This window comes from Schistocerca nitens, chromosome 4 (assembly GCF_023898315.1).
Source record: "Schistocerca nitens isolate TAMUIC-IGC-003100 chromosome 4, iqSchNite1.1, whole genome shotgun sequence".
NCBI lineage: Eukaryota > Metazoa > Arthropoda > Insecta > Orthoptera > Acrididae > Schistocerca > Schistocerca nitens.
The window spans coordinates 109,634,898-109,657,874 of NC_064617.1; the positions used below are offsets into that span (position 1 = coordinate 109,634,898).

Here is a 22,977-nt window from a genome sequence, read left to right on the forward strand (position 1 = left end):
TGTAAGCTGTCTTCTGTCATTGAAGGAACAGCTGCTGGTATTCCTGTTTCCTCAAACTGTTAATACCACCGTCGAATGTTCTTTGGTGATAGTGGTTTAGCATGAAATCGAATGCGAAACGCCCGCTGAACTGCGACCACTGATTTACTAAATTCAATAACACAATACGCCTTCTGTTGCGCGGACCCCATATTGCACGAGACTGGCTGCACGCTCCAGGTCAGCGCTCGTAGCGACATCTAGCGGATTTTTTATGAAACTCGAGACCATGCCGATTACATCTAGCGCTGTTTCAGTTACCTAGTGACATTTGTCTCAATATTATTACAAGTTAAAATCTGGTCATTCTTTTTGGGACACCCTGTATTCTGATATAGGCTCTTAATACTTACATCCTCGATTGAATAGCCTTGGTAGATCTATTCTTGGTTTGTGTTGTAAACGGTTTCTTTTGCTTCCGTTTCAGGTATCACAAGATAGTGATCAGTCTGCGTAGTCTTGTATCTTTAATTTATATCATTAACTATACTAATAATAAAGTTGTAAAACAGTCGTTGCAAATATTTGTGGCTGTCCTTGGATTCGGAGAACTGTGGAAATTGGCAGGTACTGCGGATGCTGGTTTTATAGGTGCCTTGTCTAAGATTCTGTCTCAGAATTGTTTCGATATTAGCTGAGTGATTGGAACGACAGAAGTGACCCTGTGCCGTTGAACATGTTTGGTGCTTTGCGTGTGCCTACAGAAGGGCGTGGTGCACGGCATCCTGCTGGCGTACAAGTACATGGGCAAGCATAACGGGGGAGCAGGCGGCGTGGTGGTCAACCTATCATCGACGGCCGGCCTCGAAGCCGTCCCCCAAATGGCCATCTACTGCGGCACCAAGCACGCCGTGTGTGCCATGACGCGCTCCTACGGGGTGAGTACGTGCAGCACAATGTCCAGCATATGTACAACTTGTGAGTGTGAATAATTTTGACACTTCCTTTGCAAGAATTCAGTTATCTCAAAGACATCACTATGAAATTTCGCTGTATTGCTATGTGGACCCTTCATACCACACTGAAACATTTTAAATTAAGATGACCATATTTTCTAGACCAGAACTCGGGACACATTAAAAGAAATGATATTTCAAAAAGGAAAAAAAAGATCTTAATTAAATGTAATAAGTCGCCCCCCACCCCCCAAGCAAGAGCAGTGACTGCAGACGAATGCCACAATAGGGGGCACATTATGATTCACATCAACTGTCATCAGTGAAATATTGTGACTCATCAACTGAGAGCCTATATTTCTGACATCGATCTGTTGTAGAATTTTAGAACATGTCATTTCTGGAAACCCAGAATCTACTCTGTAGGAATCAACATGGATTCCGGAAACAGCGATCGTGTGAGACCTAACTCGCTTTATTTGTTCGTGAGACCCAGAAAATATTAGATACAGGCTCCCAGGTAGATGCTATTTTCCTTGACTTCCGGAAGGCGTTTGATACAGTTCTGCACTGTCGCCTGATAAACAAAGTAAGAGCCTACGGAATATCAGATCAGCTGTGTGGCTGGATTGAAGAGTTTTTAGCAAACAGAACACAGCATGTTGTCATCAATGGAGAGACGTCTACAGACGTTAAAGTAACCTCTGGCGTGCCACAGGGGAGTGTTACGGTACCATTGCTTTTCACAATATACATAACTCACCTAGTAGATAGTGTCAGAAGTTCCATGCGGCTTTTCGCGGATGATGCTGTAGTATACAGAGAAGTTGCAGCATTAGAAAATTGTAGCGAAATGCAGGAAGATCTGCCGCGGATAGGCACTTGGTGCAGGGAGTGGCAACTGACCCTTAGCATAGACAAACATAATGTATTGCGAATACACAGAAAGAAGGATCCTTTATTGTATGATTATATGATAGCGGAACAAACACTGGTAGCAGTTACTTCTGGAAAATATCTGGGAGTATGCGTGCGGCACGATTTTGAAGTGGAAGCTGCGCGGTTTTGACGCTGCGTTGTGTTGTAAGAAACGTCCATAATCGATGATGGGGCGAACAACACTCTTGTTCGTGATCAAGAAAATGTAAGGGTCTGCATCCCATCAAGTTCCAGCTACAGATCTTACCGCCTTAATGTTTTTTACTAAATGTCCCTTCGACCCATTAGGAGATGTTATAGAGGGGCTGGACCAAAATACGGAAACACCGCTAGAAACGCCTGCTTCAGCAGACAGGGTGTTAGGTGTATAATACAGATATTGAGATCATTGGTACCTTAATATGTACTCACTTCAGCGTGTTACTTGTTTTTTCTCTGCATCTAACAGTCTTGTTGCAAACACGTCATGTAATTTACCACTTGATATTTCCTGCACTGTCTTAACTGCACTGCGGACTATGCCTGTCAGTATAGACTAATAGTTTTATGTCCACACTTCAACACCTGACCTGCTACCTGGGCGAGAATAATCATTAATGGCTTGCTCTTGCCACATGTTCTTGGAGATACTAACCAACATAAAAACATACTACCTGTAATAGCAAGAATTATTAGTCTGCAAATGAAGTAAATGCTGATGTAATGTTGTTCAGCACATTGCCCTCAGTCATCAACAAAATACCCCTAACACGATGTATATGCAGATGCTAGCTATGCCTCTAGGTTGCGCTGTTCTATTTGACCACAAACAGGACCTTTGCTATGTTATCAACACATTTCAAGTTTCAGTTATGGTTAGGACAGTGTTCTGTGTAGTTGTGAGTGCGTGATGTTGGGGCTAAGTGAGTTCAAATGTGGACAAATTGCTGTTGCTCATATGGGGGGAGTGCTTTTGTAACCACGGGAGCTGAGATGTTTGGTGTGTCAAGATGCACCGCAATTGAAGGCTTACACCGCATACAGGAAAGACGGAAAAATATCATCCACCAAGTCACAACGCGAACGAAAGTGTGTACTGAGGGATGGTGATGGTCACTGAAGAGGAATGTGACAAGAAATGAGAGAACGATAGCTGTAAAAGTCACTGCAGGACTGAATGTCACACTCTCAAACCCTGCCAGCACCAAAACAACTCAAAGGGAGGTGCAGAGGGAATTGTAGGGCGAGTTGGAATTCAGTGATGCATATGCCTGCAACAGGAAAACGTGGTGTCAAAGCCATAATATCTTGATTATGGAGCAATGAAAGAAAATCATTTGTTCGGTTGAGTCTTGTTTCACACTGTTTCCATTATCCGGCCGAGTTTACATACCAGGAGTGAAACGTGACGTGTATTCGGTGATGATTTGGGCAGCAGTGTCATGGTATTCCACGTTTATTCTGCGAGGTCGCATTACAGCCAAGGACTATGTGACCATGAAACGGTACAGTAGTTTCCGCTCTATAAGCAGGTTTCGCTGCTCGCTCGCACCGGGAAATACAAACAGAGGCGGCTCCGCCGCCAATTTTATTGCACGGCGCGGCCGGGCGCGGGTGCAACAGAACCCATGTGGACGGATGGAAAGAAATGTGTCAGGCTTCATAATACGTATTTATATGTGTCGTGTATTATGCATTTCTTGTACGTGAATGTGAATCTGCACATGAGCTTTCCTAATCCTCCTCACACCTTTCCATAAAGCGTGGCCAAATCTTAGTTGGGAAGTAGCTCTGTAGTATAGTAGTGCCAACCTTACTCCTGGCTAGGGGATCAGAGAGACAGCACAGGCAGGTAAAAGTCAAAGACGTTCCAGTGTCACAAGATTTCGGATGGAGAGGTTGGTCACGGCCAAGTGGTTCGACCACCCCCTCCACCGGGGCCCAGGAAGACCTCTGGGTGCCCGCCATATTCTGGGGGTGTTACAAAAGACGGGTAAGTGAGCAGACGTGCCCTCAGTGCGTCTGTCTCAATGTTCACGCACGGAAGAGAGGTATTTGCATATTTGTACTAATTCTTTTATTTCCAGCTTTGGATTGTGTAAGGAAATGAATGTTCTCGTTTAATTTCGGAAATTTGACCCCCTGTGTTAATGTATCTGGTCCCCAGTTTGCCCGTTATCCTACTCACATAGTGAATGTCCTATGTAATACACTCCTGGAAATGGAAAAAAGAACACATTGACACCGGTGTGTCAGACCCACCATACTTGCTCCGGACACTGCGAGAGGGCTGTACAAGCAATGATCACACGCACGGCACAGCGGACACACCAGGAACCGCGGTGTTGGCCGTCGAATGGCGCTAGCTGCGCAGCATTTGTGCACCGCCGCCGTCAGTGTCAGCCAGTTTGCCGTGGCATACGGAGCTCCATCGCAGTCTTTAACACTGGTAGCATGCCGCGACAGCGTGGACGTGAACCGTATGTGCAGTTGACGGACTTTGAGCGAGGGCGTATAGTGGGCATGCGGGAGGCCGGGTGGACGTACCGCCGAATTGCTCAACACGTGGGGCGTGAGGTCTCCACAGTACATCGATGTTGTCGCCAGTGGTCGGCGGAAGGTGCACGTTCCCGTCGACCTGGGACCGGACCGCAGCGACGCACGGATGCACGCCAAGACCGTAGGATCCTACGCAGTGTCGTAGGGGACCGCACCGCCACTTCCCAGCAAATTAGGGACACTGTTGCTCCTGGGGTATCGGCGAGGACCATTCGCAACCGTCTCCATGAAGCTGGGCTACGGTCCCGCACACCGTTAGGCCGTCTTCCGCTCACGCCCCAACATCGTGCAGCCCGCCTCCAGTGGTGTCGCGACAGGCGTGAATGGAGGGACGAATGGAGACGTGTCGTCTTCAGCGATGAGAGTCGCTTCTGCCTTGGTGCCAATGATGGTCGTATGCGTGTTTGGCGCCGTGCAGGTGAGCGCCACAATCAGGACTGCATACGACCGAGGCACACAGGGCCAACACCCGGCATCATGGTGTGGGGAGCGATCTCCTACACTGGCCGTACACCACTGGTGATCGTCGAGGGGACACTGAATAGTGCACGGTACATCCAAACCGTCATCGAACCCATCGTTCTACCATTCCTAGACCGGCAAGGGAACTTGCTGTTCCAACAGGACAATGCACGTCCGCATGTATCCCGTGCCACCCAACGTGCTCTAGAAGGTGTAAGTCAACTACCCTGGCCAGCAAGATCTCCGGATCTGTCCCCCATTGAGCATGTTTGGGACTGGATGAAGCGTCGTCTCACGCGGTCTGCACGTCCAGCACGAACGCTGGTCCAACTGAGGCGCCAGGTGGAAATGGCATGGCAAGCCGTTCCACAGGACTACATCCAGCATCTCTACGATCGTCTCCATGGGAGAATAGCAGCCTGCATTGCTGCGAAAGGTGGATATACACTGTACTAGTGCCGACATTGTGCATGCTCTGTTGCCTGTGTCTATGTGCCTGTGGTTCTGTCAGTGTGATCATGTGATGTATCTGACCCCAGGAATGTGTCAATAAAGTTTCCCCTTCCTGGGACAATGAATTCACGGTGTTCTTATTTCAATTTCCAGGAGTGTATATTGGGAGACTTTGGTGGTATACATTTGGCCAACGCAATTCCGTCTTGCCAATAGAAACGTGCGTACAGATTACTATATAATATACCCGAGCTATAAGTTGTAAAATTGTAATATCTGTAAACTGAAACAATTGCTCCAATCGCTGTAAAGTCGAGTGATAATGTTTAAAATAAATAGGTAATCAATTTGCATCAATCTTTAACATACCTTAAAAAAATCACAAAGAAGTCAAGTTAAAGGAATTCATTTAAAATAAAAGATGTAGCCCCTTGCCTAGTATCGTATCTCTAGGTAGCGCTCTCAAGTTCCTCTCCCCAGTTATCCGTTGTATCGTATCTCTAGGTAGCGCTCTCAAGTTCCTCTCCCCAGTTATCCGTTGTATCGTATCTCTAGGTAGCGCTCTCAAGTTCCTCTCCCCAGTTATCCGTTGTATCGTATCTCTAGGTAGCGCTCTCAAGTTCCTCTCCCCAGTTATCCGTTGTATCGTATCTCTAGGTAGCGCTCTCAAGTTCCTCTCCCCAGTTATCTGTTGTATCGTATCTCTAGGTAGCGCTCTCAAGTTCCTCTCCCCAGTTATCCGTTGTATCGTATCTCTAGGTAGCGCTCTCAAGTTCCTCTCCCCAGTTATCCGTTGTATCGTATCTCTAGGTAGCGCTCTCAAGTTCCTCTCCCCAGTTATCCGTTGTATCGTATCTCTAGGTAGCGCTCTCAAGTTCCTCTCCCCAGTTATCCGTTGTATCGTATCTCTAGGTAGCGCTCTCAAGTTCCTCTCCCCAGTTATCCATTGTATCGTATCTCTAGGTAGCGCTCTCAAGTTCCTCTCCCCAGTTATCCGTTGTATCGTATCTCTAGGTAGCGCTCTCAAGTTCCTCTCCCCAGTTATCCGTTGTATCGTATCTCTAGGTAGCGCTCTCAAGTTCCTCTCCCCAGTTATCCGTTGTATCGTATCTCTAGGTAGCGCTCTCAAGTTCCTCTCCCCAGTTATCCGTTGTATCGTATCTCTAGGTAGCGCTCTCAAGTTCCTCTCCCCAGTTATCCGTTGTATCGTATCTCTAGGTAGCGCTCTCAAGTTCCTCTCCCCAGTTATCCGTTGTATCGTATCTCTAGGTAGCGCTCTCAAGTTCCTCTCCCCAGTTATCCGTTGTATCGTATCTCTAGGTAGCGCTCTCAAGTTCCTCTCCCCAGTTATCCGTTGTATCGTATCTCTAGGTAGCGCTCTCAAGTTCCTCTCCCCAGTTATCCGTTGTATCGTATCTCTAGGTAGCGCTCTCAAGTTCCTCTCCCCAGTTATCCGTTGTATCGTATCTCTAGGTAGCGCTCTCAAGTTCCTCTCCCCAGTTATCCGTTGTATCGTATCTCTAGGTAGCGCTCTCAAGTTCCTCTCCCCAGTTATCCGTTGTATCGTATCTCTAGGTAGCGCTCTCAAGTTCCTCTCCCCAGTTATCCGTTGTATCGTATCTCTAGGTAGCGCTCTCAAGTTCCTCTCCCCAGTTATCCGTTGTATCGTATCTCTAGGTAGCGCTCCCAAGTTCCTCTCCCCAGTTATCCGTTGTATCGTATCTCTAGGTAGCGCTCTCAAGTTCCTCTCCCCAGTTATCCGTTGTATCGTATCTCTAGGTAGCGCTCTCAAGTTCCTCTCCCCAGTTATCCGTTGTATCGTATCTCTAGGTAGCGCTCTCAAGTTCCTCTCCCCAGTTATCCGTTGTATCGTATCTCTAGGTAGCGCTCTCAAGTTCCTCTCCCCAGTTATCCGTTGCGCAATTTTCATTCAGGGCTCGACGACATCAACTTTCATCTGGCGTCCCTAGGCAAGGAAGTTTGACGCTAATCTTTCAACCATTTTGTTTTATCAGGCCCATCCCACCTATGATGTTTGCTCCCCAGTGGTCGTGGTGTCTTCCAAGGCGACAAAGCCCCTGTTCAAACAGCTGGCATTGTCTAGGACTGGTTTTGTGAGCACAAAGGTGCACTGCCGCATCTTTCCTAGATACCACATTCACCAGATCTCAGTATTATTCAAACTTTTGATCTGCTTTGGAGAGAAGGGTGCGTGGTAGCTACCCACCTGCGGCTTCCCTTGGAGACTATACAGGAACTGTGTTTATCCGTTCAGAGATGACTGGATGCTGTTTTGAATGCCAACAGTGTTCACACACCATAATAGGTGTGGTAAAGTGATGTATTTTTGGAGTTCCCATATTTTCACCCGTTTCCTCCCCAACCGCTCCCTGTACGTCGTCTCGTGAGCTGGCGTTTTTGGAGGGTGACCCGAGCCAAAATTCTGGTAGTTTGCGAGTATCACAATTGACACTGTGTACTACTACACGGAATGTTTGCCTGTGACATATTGTGTCGTGTTTCAGGACGAACTGCACGTGAATCAGACGGGCGTGAGGATGGTGGCGGTGTGCCCGGGACCCACGGACACGCCGATGGCGACCGAAGCCCACCACTACTGCCTGCACGACTACGCCAAGCAGTCTCTGATCGATGCCATAGCCGCCTTCGGGCCTCTCGACACGTATTTACCACTTTCTTCTTCAGTTTTATCGGCGTTTAGTGTACTTACCGGCAGCCACTACCATGTTACATTTGTAGAACGTCTGATGACCTCAACAAACACATCTTAGTACGTACAAACTATATGTCTATGTGGTCTCCAGTTTGATGCTGCTCTCCACGCTAGTTTACAATCGTTAAGCCTTTTCATCTCTGAATAAATACTGCGATCGAGAACCACGTGAATCTGTTTACTGATCCGAGCTTTTGTCTCCCTCTACAGTTGCGGTTGGATAGAAAGTTTTCTAACACCCAGGGAACAGTATGTCGTTCTGAACGGGGTGACTAACAACTACAAGCGTAACTTCAGGTGTGCCCCAGGGCAGCGTAATAGGTCCTCTGCTTTTTACGAGTTACATAAACGATCTAGTTGATGGTATTGACAGCGGCCTGATACTGTTTGCCGATGATGCTGTAGTCTACAGGAAAGTAGTATCACACGAAAGTGGTAAACAAATCAGTGAGGAAACTTCCTGGCAGATTAAAACTGTGTGCCGGACCGAGACTCGAACTCGGGACCTTTGCCTTTCGCGGGCAAGTGCTCTACCAACTGAGCTACCCAAGCACGACCACGCCCCGTCCTCACAGCTTTACTTCTGCCAGTACCTCGTCTCCTACCTTCCAAACTTTACAGAAGCTCTCCTGCGGACCTTGCAGAACTAGCACTCCTGAAAGAAAGGATATTGCGAAGACATGGCTTAGCCACAGCCTTGGAGATGTTTCCAGAAAGTTTCATATCAGCGCACACTCCGCTGCAGAGTGAAAATCTCATTCTGGAAACATCCCCCAGGCTGTGGCTAAGCCATGTCTCCGCAATATCCTTTCTTTCAGGAGCGCTAGTTCTGCAAGCTTCGCAGGAGAGCTTCTGTAAAGTTTGGAAGGTAGGAGACGAGGTGCTGGCAGAAGCAAAGCTGTGAGGACGGGGCGTGAGTCGTGCTTGGGAAGCTCAGTTGGTAGAGCACTTGCCCGCGAAAGGCAAAGATCCCGAGTTCGAGTCTCGGTCCGGCACACAGTTTTAATCTGCCAGGAAGTTTCATATCAGCGCACTCTCCGCTGCAGAGTGAAAATCTCATTCTGGAAATCAATGAGGATTTGCAGAAAATAAATGCGTGGTGTAATGACTGGCAGCTATCTCTCAATATTAGTAAGTGTAACCTACTGCCTATAACAAGGAGAAAAACCCCTTTAATGTATGAGTACAAAATAAATCCCAGCCTTTGGAAGCCGTAACGTCCGTCAAGTATCTGGGCGTGACTATTCGAAATGATTAGATTACACAAGTAACGGCTAAGGCGAACTCTAGATTGCGGTTTACTGGTAGAATCCTGAAGCGATGCAGTCCTTCAACAAAGGAAATAGCTTACAATGCGTTAGTTCGTCCAGTCTTGGAGTATTGTTCGTCTGAATGGGACCCTTACCAGTTGTGTCTGATTCAAGAGATTGAGAGGGTCCAAAGAAGAGCGGCAAGATTCGTGACTGGTACATTTAGCCATCGCTAGAGCGTTACAAACCTCATAGAAAGTTTGAAGTGGGACACACTTGCAGATAGACGGCGCGCTAAACAGAAGGCGCTGCTCACTAAATTCCGAAATCCGATCTTCACTGAGGATATAGAGTATATATTATTACCACCAACTTCCAAATAGCGCAATGATCACCATTCAAAGATAAGGGAAATAATAGCTCGTACTGAGGCGTTCTGACAATCGTCTTTCCCTCGCGCGATCCGCGAATGGCACAGAGGGGGGGGGGGGGGGGGGGGAATACGATTTTGACCCTAATTGTACCCTCCGCCAAACACCGCTTCGTGGCTAGCGGAGTATATATGTAAATGTAGATGTAGTTGTTCGCCTTCACCCACCCCTCCACATCATATCAGGCGATGACTTCTCATGGCGCGACAGCCGTATTAAACACTGTACACGCCGTACAAACCTACGCACCATACCACTGCTCGCTCACCCATGGAAAGACTCTTTCATACTCGGCACTGAGCGACGAGGCCCTATGGAAATTGCACGAATGAGACGGATGTTGCCGTTTTTTAAATTTTACGCCAAGGGTGGCTCTTAGAGAGGAACAGAATTATTTTAGACCTGGCGAATTAAAAGAAAGATTGTACTCCAGATTTTTCGTTGCAGTCTCGTTTCTTAACAATTTAGACAGTCATCACAGCTTTAAAGTTGTGTACACAGAGGGTTCCCAACAAGGGAACTCCCTCGGCTGTTCGGTCGTATTTCTCGATGGTGTCTTCGGGATCTGCCTTCTCCGTAACTATACGGTATTTGCTGCAGATCTCCGATCGCTGCTAAAGACACTGTACCAGGTGAAGCTCTTCAGGGCAACCAGTATCTCATCTTCTCCGATTCCCTTAGTGCCCTACAAACAATGAAATAAAATGATCGTGTGGTATTGATGTCCGGGAGGCCCCATCTGGGAAAGTTCGGCTGCCGGGGTGCAAGTCTTATTTCAGGTGACGCTACACCGGGCGACTTGCGCGTCGGTGATGATGAAATGATGGTGAGGACAACACAACACCCAGTCCACGAGTGGAGAAAATCTCCGACGTGGCCGGGAATCGAACACAGGCCAGCTCCATGAAAGACAGACACGTTACCATTCGGCTGAGCTGGCGGACAGAGCCTTACAATCGTTGCAGCACACGTACCCAGCAGAGAAAATAATCCATCTCATACTTGACGAATTGTACCTCCTACAGCGGCAGGGGAGGAAGGTGTAATTCTGCTGGGTACAAAGGCACAGGGAAATGAATAGGCAGACAAAGCCACCAAGGACGCCCGCAGGGAACGTCACGTTCCAAATGAGCCATTCATCTGCAGACTGCCATTTCGCTGATGGCTGGGACATCCATGCAATTGTGGAAGGAGGAGTGTCTGCAGGGACGAACAGCTGAAGCCAACAATCGGGTAGTGGCGTTCCTCACGCTGGTGACTCTGGCGACATGAGGTGGCCCTGACCCGCCTCCGAAATGGGCAGTCGCTTCTAAACACGTGGCGTTGTACTCCGGCGAAAGGACCGCCTAGTCTGTAATACTTTGGATGTGCAAATCACGCCACATTTTAAGTGAGAGCATTTTATTTTGTGATAAGCGGAAATTATAAATTTAGGGAGGGATCAGTCCTCTATTTAAGCTGATGATGAGACGAATATGGTCAATTTTTTAAAATTTTGTGATGTGTCTGGACTCTGGCCTAAGCTTTTAGGTTGGAGATTTTAGTGTGTTGCAGGATGGCTGGCTCTTACCTTTTATCCCAGTGATCAGAAAGCTGCAGCTGTCTGCTATCTTCTTTTAATTAATTCCACTGCTTTTTCCTCTTTTTACTGTAGGTTAGATCCCATAACGAGATGTACATTATTTGTGGATGAATGTGTGTGTGTGTGTAGAAGTTTTTATGACGTTCTTTACGTTTTTTATCTACAGTCGCATTTTAATAATTTTGCGACCTATATCCACAGTTGTCTTATTATACACTCCTGGAAATTGAAATAAGAACACCGTGAATTCATTGTCCCAGGAAGGGGAAACTTTATTGACACATTCCTGGGGTCAGATACATCACATGATCACACTGACAGAACCACAGGCACATAGACACAGGCAACAGAGCATGCACAATGTCGGCACTAGTACAGTGTATATCCACCTTTCGCAGCAATGCAGGCTGCTATTCTCCCATGGAGACGATCGTAGAGATGCTGGATGTAGTCCTGTGGAACGGCTTGCCATGCCATTTCCACCTGGCGCCTCAGTTGGACCAGCGTTCGTCCTGGACGTGCAGACCGCGTGAGACGACGCTTCATCCAGTCCCAAACATGCTCAATGGGGGACAGATCCGGAGATCTTGCTGGCCAGGGTAGTTGACTTACACCTTCTAGAGCACGTTGGGTGGCACGGGATACATGCGGACGTGCATTGTCCTGTTGGAACAGCAAGTTCCCTTGCCGGTCTAGGAATGGTAGAACGATGGGTTCGATGACGGTTTGGATGTACCGTGCACTATTCAGTGTCCCCTCGACGATCACCAGTGGTGTACGGCCAGTGTAGGAGATCGCTCCCCACACCATGATGCCGGGTGTTGGCCCTGTGTGCCTCGGTCGTATGCAGTCCTGATTGTGGCGCTCACCTGCACGGCGCCAAACACGCATACGACCATCATTGGCACCAAGGCAGAAGCGACTCTCATCGCTGAAGACGACACGTCTCCATTCGTCCCTCCATTCACGCCTGTCGCGACACCACTGGAGGCGGGCTGCACGATGTTGGGGCGTGAGCGGAAGACGGCCTAACGGTGTGCGGGACCGTAGCCCAGCTTCATGGAGACGGTTGCGAATGGTCCTCGCCGATACCCCAGGAGCAACAGTGTCCCTAATTTGCTGGGAAGTGGCGGTGCGGTCCCCTACGGCACTGCGTAGGATCCTACGGTCTTGGCGTGCATCCGTGCGTCGCTGCGGTCCGGTCCCAGGTCGACGGGCACGTGCACCTTCCGCCGACCACTGGCGACAACATCGATGTACTGTGGAGACCTCACGCCCCACGTGTTGAGCAATTCGGCGGTACGTCCACCCGGCCTCCCGCATGCCCACTATACGCCCTCGCTCAAAGTCCGTCAACTGCACATACGGTTCACGTCCACGCTGTCGCGGCATGCTACCAGCGTTAAAGACTGCGATGGAGCTCCGTATGCCACGGCAAACTGGCTGACACTGACGGCGGGGGTGCACAAATGCTGCGCAGCTAGCGCCATTCGACGGCCAACACCGCGGTTCCTGGTGTGTCCGCTGTGCCGTGCGTGTGATCATTGCTTGTACAGCCCTCTCGCAGTGTCCGGAGCAAGTATGGTGGGTCTGACACACCGGTGTCAATGTGTTCTTTTTTCCATTTCCAGGAGTGTATTTTGGTATGGGCACTAAAGACATATCTGTCGTGATCCCATAACATCATATTATCATCATCATCATCATCCCTCCACTATTAAATTAACTGATCCTAGATGAAACTTCCTTGCAGATTAAAACTGTGTGCCGGACACAGTTCTAATCTGTCAGGAAGTTTCATATCAGCGCACACTCCGCTGCAGAATGAAAAATCTCATTCTGGAGACATCCCCTAGGCTGTGGCTAAGCCTTGTCTCCGCAATATCCTTTCTTTCAGGAGTGCTAGTTCTGCAAGGTTTGCAGGAGAGCTTCTGTAGAGTTTGGAAGGTAGGAGACGAGGTACTGGCAGAAGTAAAGCTGTGAGGACGGGGCGTGAGTCGTGCTTGGGTAGCTCAGTTGGTAGAGCACTTGTCCGCGAAAGGCAAAGGTCCCGAGTTCGTCTCGGTCCGGCACACAGTTTTAATCTGGCAGGAAGTTTCATATCAGCGCACACTCTGCTGCAGAGTGAAAAATCTCATTCTGATCCTAAATGGCTCAGTACATGTCCTATAAACTTTTTTTCCCGTTGCGTCATACATTACTTCCCATTTCCATTCTGTAACTCTTCATTAGATGACGGCTCTGTTTTATGTTTCAGCGAACTTCTGGTACATTACACTTCACAACCTTCTACTTTCGTTTTGTTTGCATATAAGACTGCTTATTAACTAATACTTTCGGAAAAAATATTCCATATACTTAAATTTATATTAGATTAAAGAAATTTCTTGTTGTTCCCAACCTGCATTTTATATACTCTTTACTTCTGCCACAGGTACTTATTTGCTTCCCAAATAACAAAACAAATCTACCAATGATTACCTAATCTTATTTTCACAGCATTACATGACTTAATTCGGCTAAGATCTATTCTGTCACCCTTGTTTTATATTTGTTGATAATCATCTTGTCAAAACCATATCCATTCCTATAAACTCGTCTTCCAAGTCCTTTGCCGTCTCTGACAGAATATAATGTCATCTTCAAACCTCTACGTTTTTCCCTGAACTTTCATTCTCTCTCTGAATTTCTCCTTGTTATCCTACACTGCCAACGCCCTTGCCGCAGTGGTAACATCGGTTCCCGATAGATCATCGAAGTTAAGCGCTGCCTGGCTGGGCTAGCACTTGGATGGGTGATCATCCGGTCTGCCGGGCGTATTGGCAAGCAGGGTGCACTCAGCCCTTCTGAGGCAAACTGAGGAGCTACTTTATTGAGAAGTAGCGGCTGCGGTATCGGAAACTGACATACGGCCGGGAGAGCGGTGTGCTGACCACATGCCCCTCCATATCCACATCCAGTGACGGCTATGGGCTGTGGATGACACGGCGGCCGGTCGGTGCCATTAGGCCTTCATGGCCTGTTCGGGAGGGGTTTAGTTGAGTTATAGTTTTTATCCTACACTGGACGCTCAGTTATATACTGAATAACATTGGGGATAGATTACAACATTGTATCACTCCCTTCTAAACTACTGCTTACTTTCGTGTCTTTCAACTCTTACAATTTCAGTCCGGTTTCTGTTCTAGTTGTGGTTGATTGTTAGCTTCCTTTTATCCGTGCTAACTTCAGAATTCCAAAGAGTGTATATATTCCAGTCTACATCGACAAAAGCTTTGGCAAAATCTAAAAATGCTATAAATTTAGGTTTGACTTTCTACATTCTATCTCCTAATATAACGCGTAGGATAATATTGCCACATTTGTTTCTATATTTCTCTAGAACCCAAAACGATATATTCTCAATATGGTGTCTATCAACAGTTCCATCCTTCTGTAGATAATTTACCTTAGAGTTATGTAACCATGGGTTATTAAACTAACGGTTAGGTTGTGCTCACATCCGTAAGCACCTAATGGTCAGATGAATGTAGAGAAATATCAACAACAGACAATAGCACAACAACAGTACAATTCGTTATGAATAGCAATGCAGGACAAAAAGTGCATAACTGTTACCAGTTAAATGACAGGATTATTCTCATCAGAGTTAACAGCAACACAATGCTTACAACAATAGTTCACGTATGTAATCCGTTCTTCGGCAGAAGCAGACAGAAAGATAGATAGATAGAGAGAGAGAAAGAGAGAGAGAGAGAGAGAGAGAGAGAGAAATGTGGGGGCACTGATTGGTAAAGCAATATGTTAAGGATGATGAAAATCTAAAATCGTGTGGGATTGTAACCCTAGAACAGACGAAGCAATGGAAGAAAGAATTTCGGTAGAATATCGGCTTGGTAGTAGGAAAATGAGAAAAGAGAAAAGCTCCTTGGTTTACGAAATAAATTTCAGGTAGTCATAGCAAAGCAACTGTTCAACAACCAGGAGAGAAGGGGGTATACTTGGAAGAGGCCGGGAGACACAGGACGAAACCAGCTTAATTACTTCCTGGTGAAACAGCGGTTCAGAACTCAGATATTGGATTGTATCATGGAGAGACACAGACCAAATCACACTTTAGTAATGTAGAATTAAAGTGTAACAGGATCAGGAAGGATCAGTATGTAAAGAGCTAGTATACTGAACTCCTGAGGAACGATGAGGTGTGTTTGAAATTATCTGAGGCTGTAGATCTGCAGTAATGAATACTACAGAAGGCAGTTCAGCTGAACTGGAATGGACAGCTCCGAAAATGCAGTCCCAGACGTTGGACAAGACAGGTAACTGTGAAGAAACCTAGAAGAAATAATTCAATTAATCGACGAAAGAAGGACATATAAAAACGTTCAGGAAAATGAATGGGATCCATACGTTTTATAAAAATAGATGTGTGTGTGTGTGTGTGTGTGTGTGTGTGTGTGTATCTCACATCTCCTCCTAAACCACGATACCGATTCCAACCGAACTTGGTAAACATATCCATTACTGACACGCAAAAATCGCTGCCCGGATAAGATCCATCTACCTATCATAGTTCAGTAGATATGTCATAAACGCTGAGATGCTTGAAAAACTGGCGCACTGTGCATAGCGTTTACATTTACTACTTCTTAACTAGTAACTCTATTCCCAGCACATTTTGCAGGCAGTATCCAAATATGCTAGTGAGTGTACCTACATATGTACATCATTGTGTGACACACTGTTCAAGAGATATGACGTCATAAACACTGAATTCTTTACTACTAAGACACTCCTACAGTCGAGTCAACGGTTTTGACAGCTTTCAACTTCGAAGCGGAAAAAGTAGCAAGAACAATAACAGTCTTGAGGGATATGAAGAGGTGTTGCCATAGAGACGTTTAGAAAATCACGCTGCAGACAAGCGAAACAGCTCTAATTACACATTTGTACATTATGCATATTTCTTTCTACGACTATTTCATAATTTCAAAAGTGTTTTCACCAACGGATGCACATGAATTTTTTTCTGTATTACACAACAAACACAGTTCGTTTTTTGTTTTCGTTTCTAATAGGAAATAGGCAAAATGAATACCCGAGGAATGCCGGATTTGTTAGATAGTAGAGTAATATAAATGAAAAATAAATATAAAAGCAATGTACATGAAGTGTAAGAAAGTTAAAGCGAAATGGATGCAGGAAAAATGCAAAGAAATCTAAAAAGTAATGTTCAACGGCATGACAGGATTGGGAAACTGGAAAAGCGGTAAAAACATTCGGCGAAATTAACATCAAGCGCATCGACGTTAAGAATAAGAAAGGAATTCCACTGTTGAATGTAGAGTACATTGAGAGCCTGTATAAGGAGGAAGACGAACTGTCTGATGACGTGATAGAACAAGAAGTTGAAGTCGACTAGGACGACATTGGAGAATCAGTATTACACTTGCGAAGAGACAAGGCAGAAGAGATAGATAACATTCCTCTGGAATTTACAATCTCATTGGAATAAGTGAAAAACAAACGAGTATTCAAGTTAGTGCGTGGAATCTATGAGACTGCAACCAACCGAATATTCAAGTTGGCGTGTAGAATTTATGAGTCTGCAGACATGCCATCAGCCTTTTGGAAGAATATCATCCAGACAATCATGATGTTAGCAAGACTGGATAAAGTGAGATCTATCGCACAGTCGGCTTAACAGCTCATGCATCCAAGTTGCTGACAAGAACAATCAATACAAAGAGGCATGAAAAAGATTTGAGCATCTTTTAAATAAATGTAACCTTAAGAAAGGAAAAGGCACCACAGAGGCAGTTCTGAAATTGCGATTGATAATGGATATTAGTCGTAAGGGAAATCAAGAAACATTTTTATGATTTTTTGATCTAGAAAAAATGTTCGAAAAATTATGTAAGGTGATTGGAATTTTCAGAAAAATAGGTAAAGCTATAGCGAAGGACGGGTAATATACGGTTTGTCCAAAAGCCCCGCTAACATCTAAAAACATCATAACTTGGAAACTATTAGAGGTAGTGCTTCCTGGGTTATTCTAAAACGTGTACTGTGCCATCCTTTGCATATCACTAACTCGTAGGAGATATAATGTATGAGCAGGCACCAACAGCACTGCAATACGTAGGTGAAAAGCAACGTCGGACATGTCGCACACTCGCGCAGTATTACAATAAGTTGTACGGATAATACCTTGCCTACACTCAAAGGCGTTATCTGTGTGACTTGAAATAATCGTCTGTACTAACACAACGACGTCGCGTAAGATTTGATATTCAGTTCCTCACGCTATAAATCACACTACAGTTCGATACGACATTGTTGTGTACAAAAGGATTGACACGGTAACACTTTTGCTATATTGCGGTCAGTGGTAGCTATTTGGATATTGTGGCGACTACCGAACAACGTCGATCGCAGCCGACGCGTCAAATGCGCGCCAACCACAGAGATTATTCTCCACAGTTCGCACGGGAGTCACAGAGAAGAGAGCCGTCGACTGTGATTCTCATATCTACCTTTTTACTCTTTGTTGTTGATTTTCTTTTATGTATTCTCTTACTTGACAACCTGTGATATGTGAAAGAAATAAAAAAGAAATTTGAGTTCCAACTCCGTTAGTTTCCGATTTCTAACTGTGTTTGCGTGGGTACACACCTACTTACTCAACAACATTAATCACAACAACTGGCTACCGGTGTTTAGTAGGTTCGAAAGATAAACTATCACCAAAGTTATTATCAACACCAGAAAAATACTAAATGCGAGAGTCTACGGGGAGTAGGAAAGATATATTTACGTCATCAATAACAGTAACCTATAGCGAAGCTTCTCTGTGTACTCCGATAACACCACGGAACACTTTTTGAGCAACGATATACCAGAAACTACAGCTTTCGTATATAAATGATGAATTTGTATAGATCCATTGCCTCTTGTAATTGCTCCTCTTTTAAAGCTTCAACGAATAATTGTATATACAAGCAATCAGTGTGAACGTTATAAATTTTTACGTAAATTGTAAATACGTTCACAAGGTAAAGATATAATATAATATTGTTCATCTTTCGTTGTCAATCAACGAAAATCTCTGCAAGTAGCGTCTTGCTATAACAATATCGTTGACTCTATTGAAATTTTACCGTAATAAACTATTTCGTCAATGTCAACCTTTCAGAATTAAATGGAATAACTTTTCATTTATAATTAATCACTTTTCAATAAAACGTAAATTTCCTTTCCCTGTCTAAATAAAGATGGATTATCTTTCTTTTCGTTGTAAGTTATTAACTGAAAAATACTATTCTTTCTCTTTAGGGTCTTAATTTCTTTGAACTTTGCTTCTACCAATATGAAAGTCTTTTACTTTATCGGCCTTGGGATTTACTTTGATACGAAAAGATATAGCCAAGATAGTAGTCTGGTTTGAAATAAACTTTTCAATACTTTCCTTGTAATAGTTTAGGGATAAGGGACAAATCGGGTACTGACTTTTTCAGTTCAAAACTTTTAACTATTTATTTCCTGCGATTAATTCGTTTACAGGTACAAGTCAGCGTTTTACTATTACCGCCACTTTTCAACCATATGTAATTTAAATAATCAAACAAAACTCAACCACTTCAGGTGTTGACTTCCACGACCCTCTAAAATTTAAAACTCAAAACACAGGACTTGATGATCTCGTTTAGAGAGAATTAGCGCGTTCTCTAATAAATGATTCTTGATTTGTCGTTTAGGAACAAGGGGGAAAACTATCAAATTCTCAATAATCTTCCGATTGTTTCTCAAGAAATAACTATTACGTAGGATGACCGTTCTCCTTAACATAGACACATTCGGAGATGTTCATGTAACTGGCGAGTCTACACTCTACCAAAATTGGTGAAATAATCACTTTTTAGACAAGTCAATAATCTTCTCAAAACATCTTTCTAAACGACTTAGAACTGTTTCGAAAACACTTGGGTTCTATCCCTGCTGCAAAAAGGCGATACAAACAAGTGATGCCTTTTTCTTTGGGCTGAAGAGGATTTGGTGCATTACAAACGTTTATCAGCTCTCAAAGTTTTCTTTTTGTTATGCTAGAATTTCATATTGTGCCCCACCTGTCAGAAAATTAAAGCGATATCAAACACAAATCTCCCCCTCTTTCTCCTCTCCTCCAATATAGGATTTCGCCATCATACTGGAGGATGATGGACGGGTGCAGTCTCACGTAGCGTGCGCATAAGCGGTCATGTATTCACGGCCACTACTATTTGCATACCAATGTTTTTGTCAAGCTTGAAAGTGTGGTCCTATGTAAGGAAACATGCACGCCTTCGCCGAAGGCACACACGAAAATTTCGACTATTTGTGACTAACGAGTTACCCGTAGTCCGTATACGATTTCTGAAGATACCTCAAAAAGTCGAAATGCGTCAATAAAGCTCATGCTATTTTTGCAACCTACACTGTTTTTCCTGCTGAAAATATATCACGGTTGCTGCACCATGGCCATAGAGTGGGAGCATTTATATTAAGCTTTGGGCTATTATTGATGTGTTCACGTGAGTTGCACGGGTGAACGGAGTACCAAATCCTAATCCTGTGACAATTCGTATATCCAGAAATGTGGAACGTTACTTCAACTGGAAGCAGGCATTTTTTCAGATAGTCATTGTCAGCATTACAGGGAACAACATGAAACACAGGAATGCATACCGCAGAGGGCGATCGCTTGGCTGCAATATACGGAGCATTTATGTTTTTCCTCAAAAAGACGCAACTGCTTTTGTAACGCATTACGGACAGTTGATCTGGCTTTCTGCAATTCGTGTGAAGCACGACGAACTGGCTCTAGGGGGTTGCGTGGAAATGTAGTTTGCACTTGCTGTCGACACTTGCTTGAGACACAGTGGACGTTTACTTCGACGACTGTGTTCGACACTGTCTCATTAAAGCTTTGGAACCCACTCATTATACTTGCGACTTGGAGTCAACATACCAGACGATACACTGCACCTTATCCTGGTCTATCTCCTGTTTTATGCAATCCAAGTCAAATCTGTAAGAAATGGCACAGGAAAAATACTTTAAGAGCTATTAAACGTTTAACAGCAAATCATGCTTCTCTATCTCTAATAGTTTCCAAGTTTTTAAAAAGGTAACGGGACTTTATGGGCACTCTGCATAACTCGTACGAGAGCTAAGAGGGAACAATAAGAAGACCAACAAAGACGCGGTCGGTTTCAAAAGTGAAGAAGGTTGCATCCCTGCCTTTTCTCCCTTACTTCATAACCTATATATTGATGAAGCAATGATAGAAGTAAATGACAAGATTGTCTCATGAGAGGCCACCGATAAGATTCGCTTGAAGTGTAGAAGATTTATAGGACTGTTGACTGAAATGAACAGTCTACTGAGCACAGAGTATGGGTTCAGTTTTAAAAAAAGGATGAAACTAATAAGGTGTGGCAAGAACATGGGTGGCGATAAACCTAACATCGGAACTGGAGACCACGTTGTAGACGAAACGTAAGAACTCTGCTATGTTGGAAGTAAAGTAGTAAAAATAAACAAGGATTAGCTTCCATGGATGACTGGTTTCAGTAAATGGACTATTATATTTTTTTGTTTTGTATTAAAACAGGAAATAACATTTCTTATCGAGTATACTTCATTATTTTAGTCCTGTTAGATTTTTTTAAAACTAAGCAACGTGTAGAGGTATGTGCAACAAGATCACGTCCTGTCAATTTGTCATGAACATGAAGTTGATAAGCCTCCCACCTTTAAATTTAACCTGATGTACCTTAATCAGAAACCTACGCCCAAAAATTATGTAAATAAAATAAATTGTTATGAAAAGTAGGAGGGCAGGTGCTGTGCTGTATTGGAAGATTGTCTTTGTGCATTATATGCTATGATTCTGGCACTTGGTAGCAACACATAGTTGTCCTTGCCCAAATGCTGTTTCGTGCTTCCTCATTTCTGGAGTACGCAGGTACTCACAGCCATAAAATGATGCCACTGGTAATTCCCAGCGAGTACTTAGTTTAATGTGGAGGTCGGAATTACATATTTCCCGTTATGTTCTTTCGGAACAATGTAAATGACGTGTGTGTGTTGTCTTCGCAGGACTGACTCCGTCGCCCAGAGCCTGATGACTGTCATCCGAGATGGCAAGTCGGGCTCCGTCTGGGCAGCCTACCACAACAAGACCAGGGAGATCGTCTATCAGCGGCTCGTCCAATAAGGATTGTTCTACACGTCACGTGAAACCCTGTCATTTTGTATATGTCACATTATCATGAATAAAGTATTGGTGATCTGAGTGATGAACCCATGTGTAAAAGTTACTCACTGTGGTTGCCACACACTGAATGTGCCCCTTCTACTGACACATCTGGCTCCTGCAGACCACGTGGAAACCAATGTGAAACCTTGTTTGACGTTAATCTCGCTCACAAATGCACACAGTCTTTTGCTGCTGAAGTCAGTTTCCATAAAATTCTTCTCGGTTTAAAACAATGTCATGTTCCGAAATAGTGCTTCAACATTTTGGCCACTATTTCAAGTGCCCTTTAGGGCATGTAACTATGAATAATGTATGCGCTGAATTATTCAAACAATAACTAAAACAATTTTGTAAGGAGAAAAAATTTTAGTAAGTGGAGGGAAAGTAAAAAGGAAATCCCTCAGGGTTCAAATTTGGGTCCACTCCACTTAACACTCATTAAGCAGAATTGGTATTTTCTGCTGGTGACACCAATGTTATAATAAATCTCATTAGATAGACAGCAACAAAAGACTGTTAATAATGTTTTACAAAGAGTTATTAAGTGGTTCTCTGAAAATGGACTTGCCCTAAAAATAATGTGAACACAAACTGTACTCATTAAAGGACATCTTCTGTACACCATGAGCTACACAAGAAATGTTTTATTTACCAAAACTGGTTTTTGGGTTTATAACCCATCATCATTGACATCTGATACAAAGGAACTAACAACTGTATGTACACTCCTGGAAATTGAAATAAGAACACCGTGAATTCATTGTCCCAGGAAGGGGAAACTTTATTGACACATTCCTGGGGTCAGATACATCACATGATCACACTGACAGAACCACAGGCACATAGACACAGGCAACAGAGCATGCACAATGTCGGCACTAGTACAGTGTATATCCACCTTTCGCAGCAATGCAGGCTGCTATTCTCCCATGGAGACGATCGTAGAGATGCTGGATGTAGTCCTGTGGAACGGCTTGCCATGCCATTTCCACCTGGCGCCTCAGTTGGACCAGCGTTCGTGCTGGACGTGCAGACCGCGTGAGACGACACTTCATCCAGTCCCAAACATGCTCAATGGGGGACAGATCCGGAGATCTTGCTGGCCAGGGTAGTTGACTTACACCTTCTAGAGCACGTTGGGTGGCACGGGATACATGCGGACGTGCATTGTCCTGTTGGAACAGCAAGTTCCCTTGCCGGTCTAGGAATGGTAGAACGATGGGTTCGATGACGGTTTGGATGTACCGTGCACTATTCAGTGTCCCCTCGACGATCACCAGTGGTGTACGGCCAGTGTAGGAGATCGCTCCCCACACCATGATGCCGGGTGTTGGCCCTGTGTGCCTCGGTCGT

At 44.8% G+C, this 22,977-nt stretch overlaps 1 protein-coding gene across 1 annotated transcript in view; it reads left to right on the forward strand.

Annotated features, from left to right (window-relative positions):
* The window catches only part of LOC126251729 (15-hydroxyprostaglandin dehydrogenase [NAD(+)]-like), a 53,165-nt gene extending 31,497 nt beyond the window's left edge, over positions 1-21,668 (forward strand). Inside the window, exons 5-7 of the mRNA XM_049952333.1 lie at positions 744-917; positions 7,853-8,010; positions 21,465-21,668. Of these exons, the coding sequence (XP_049808290.1) occupies positions 744-917; positions 7,853-8,010; positions 21,465-21,582 (450 nt within the window). The 3' untranslated portion in view covers positions 21,583-21,668. The remainder of the gene's footprint in view (positions 1-743; positions 918-7,852; positions 8,011-21,464) is intronic.
* The last annotated feature ends 1,309 nt before the right edge of the window (positions 21,669-22,977 follow it).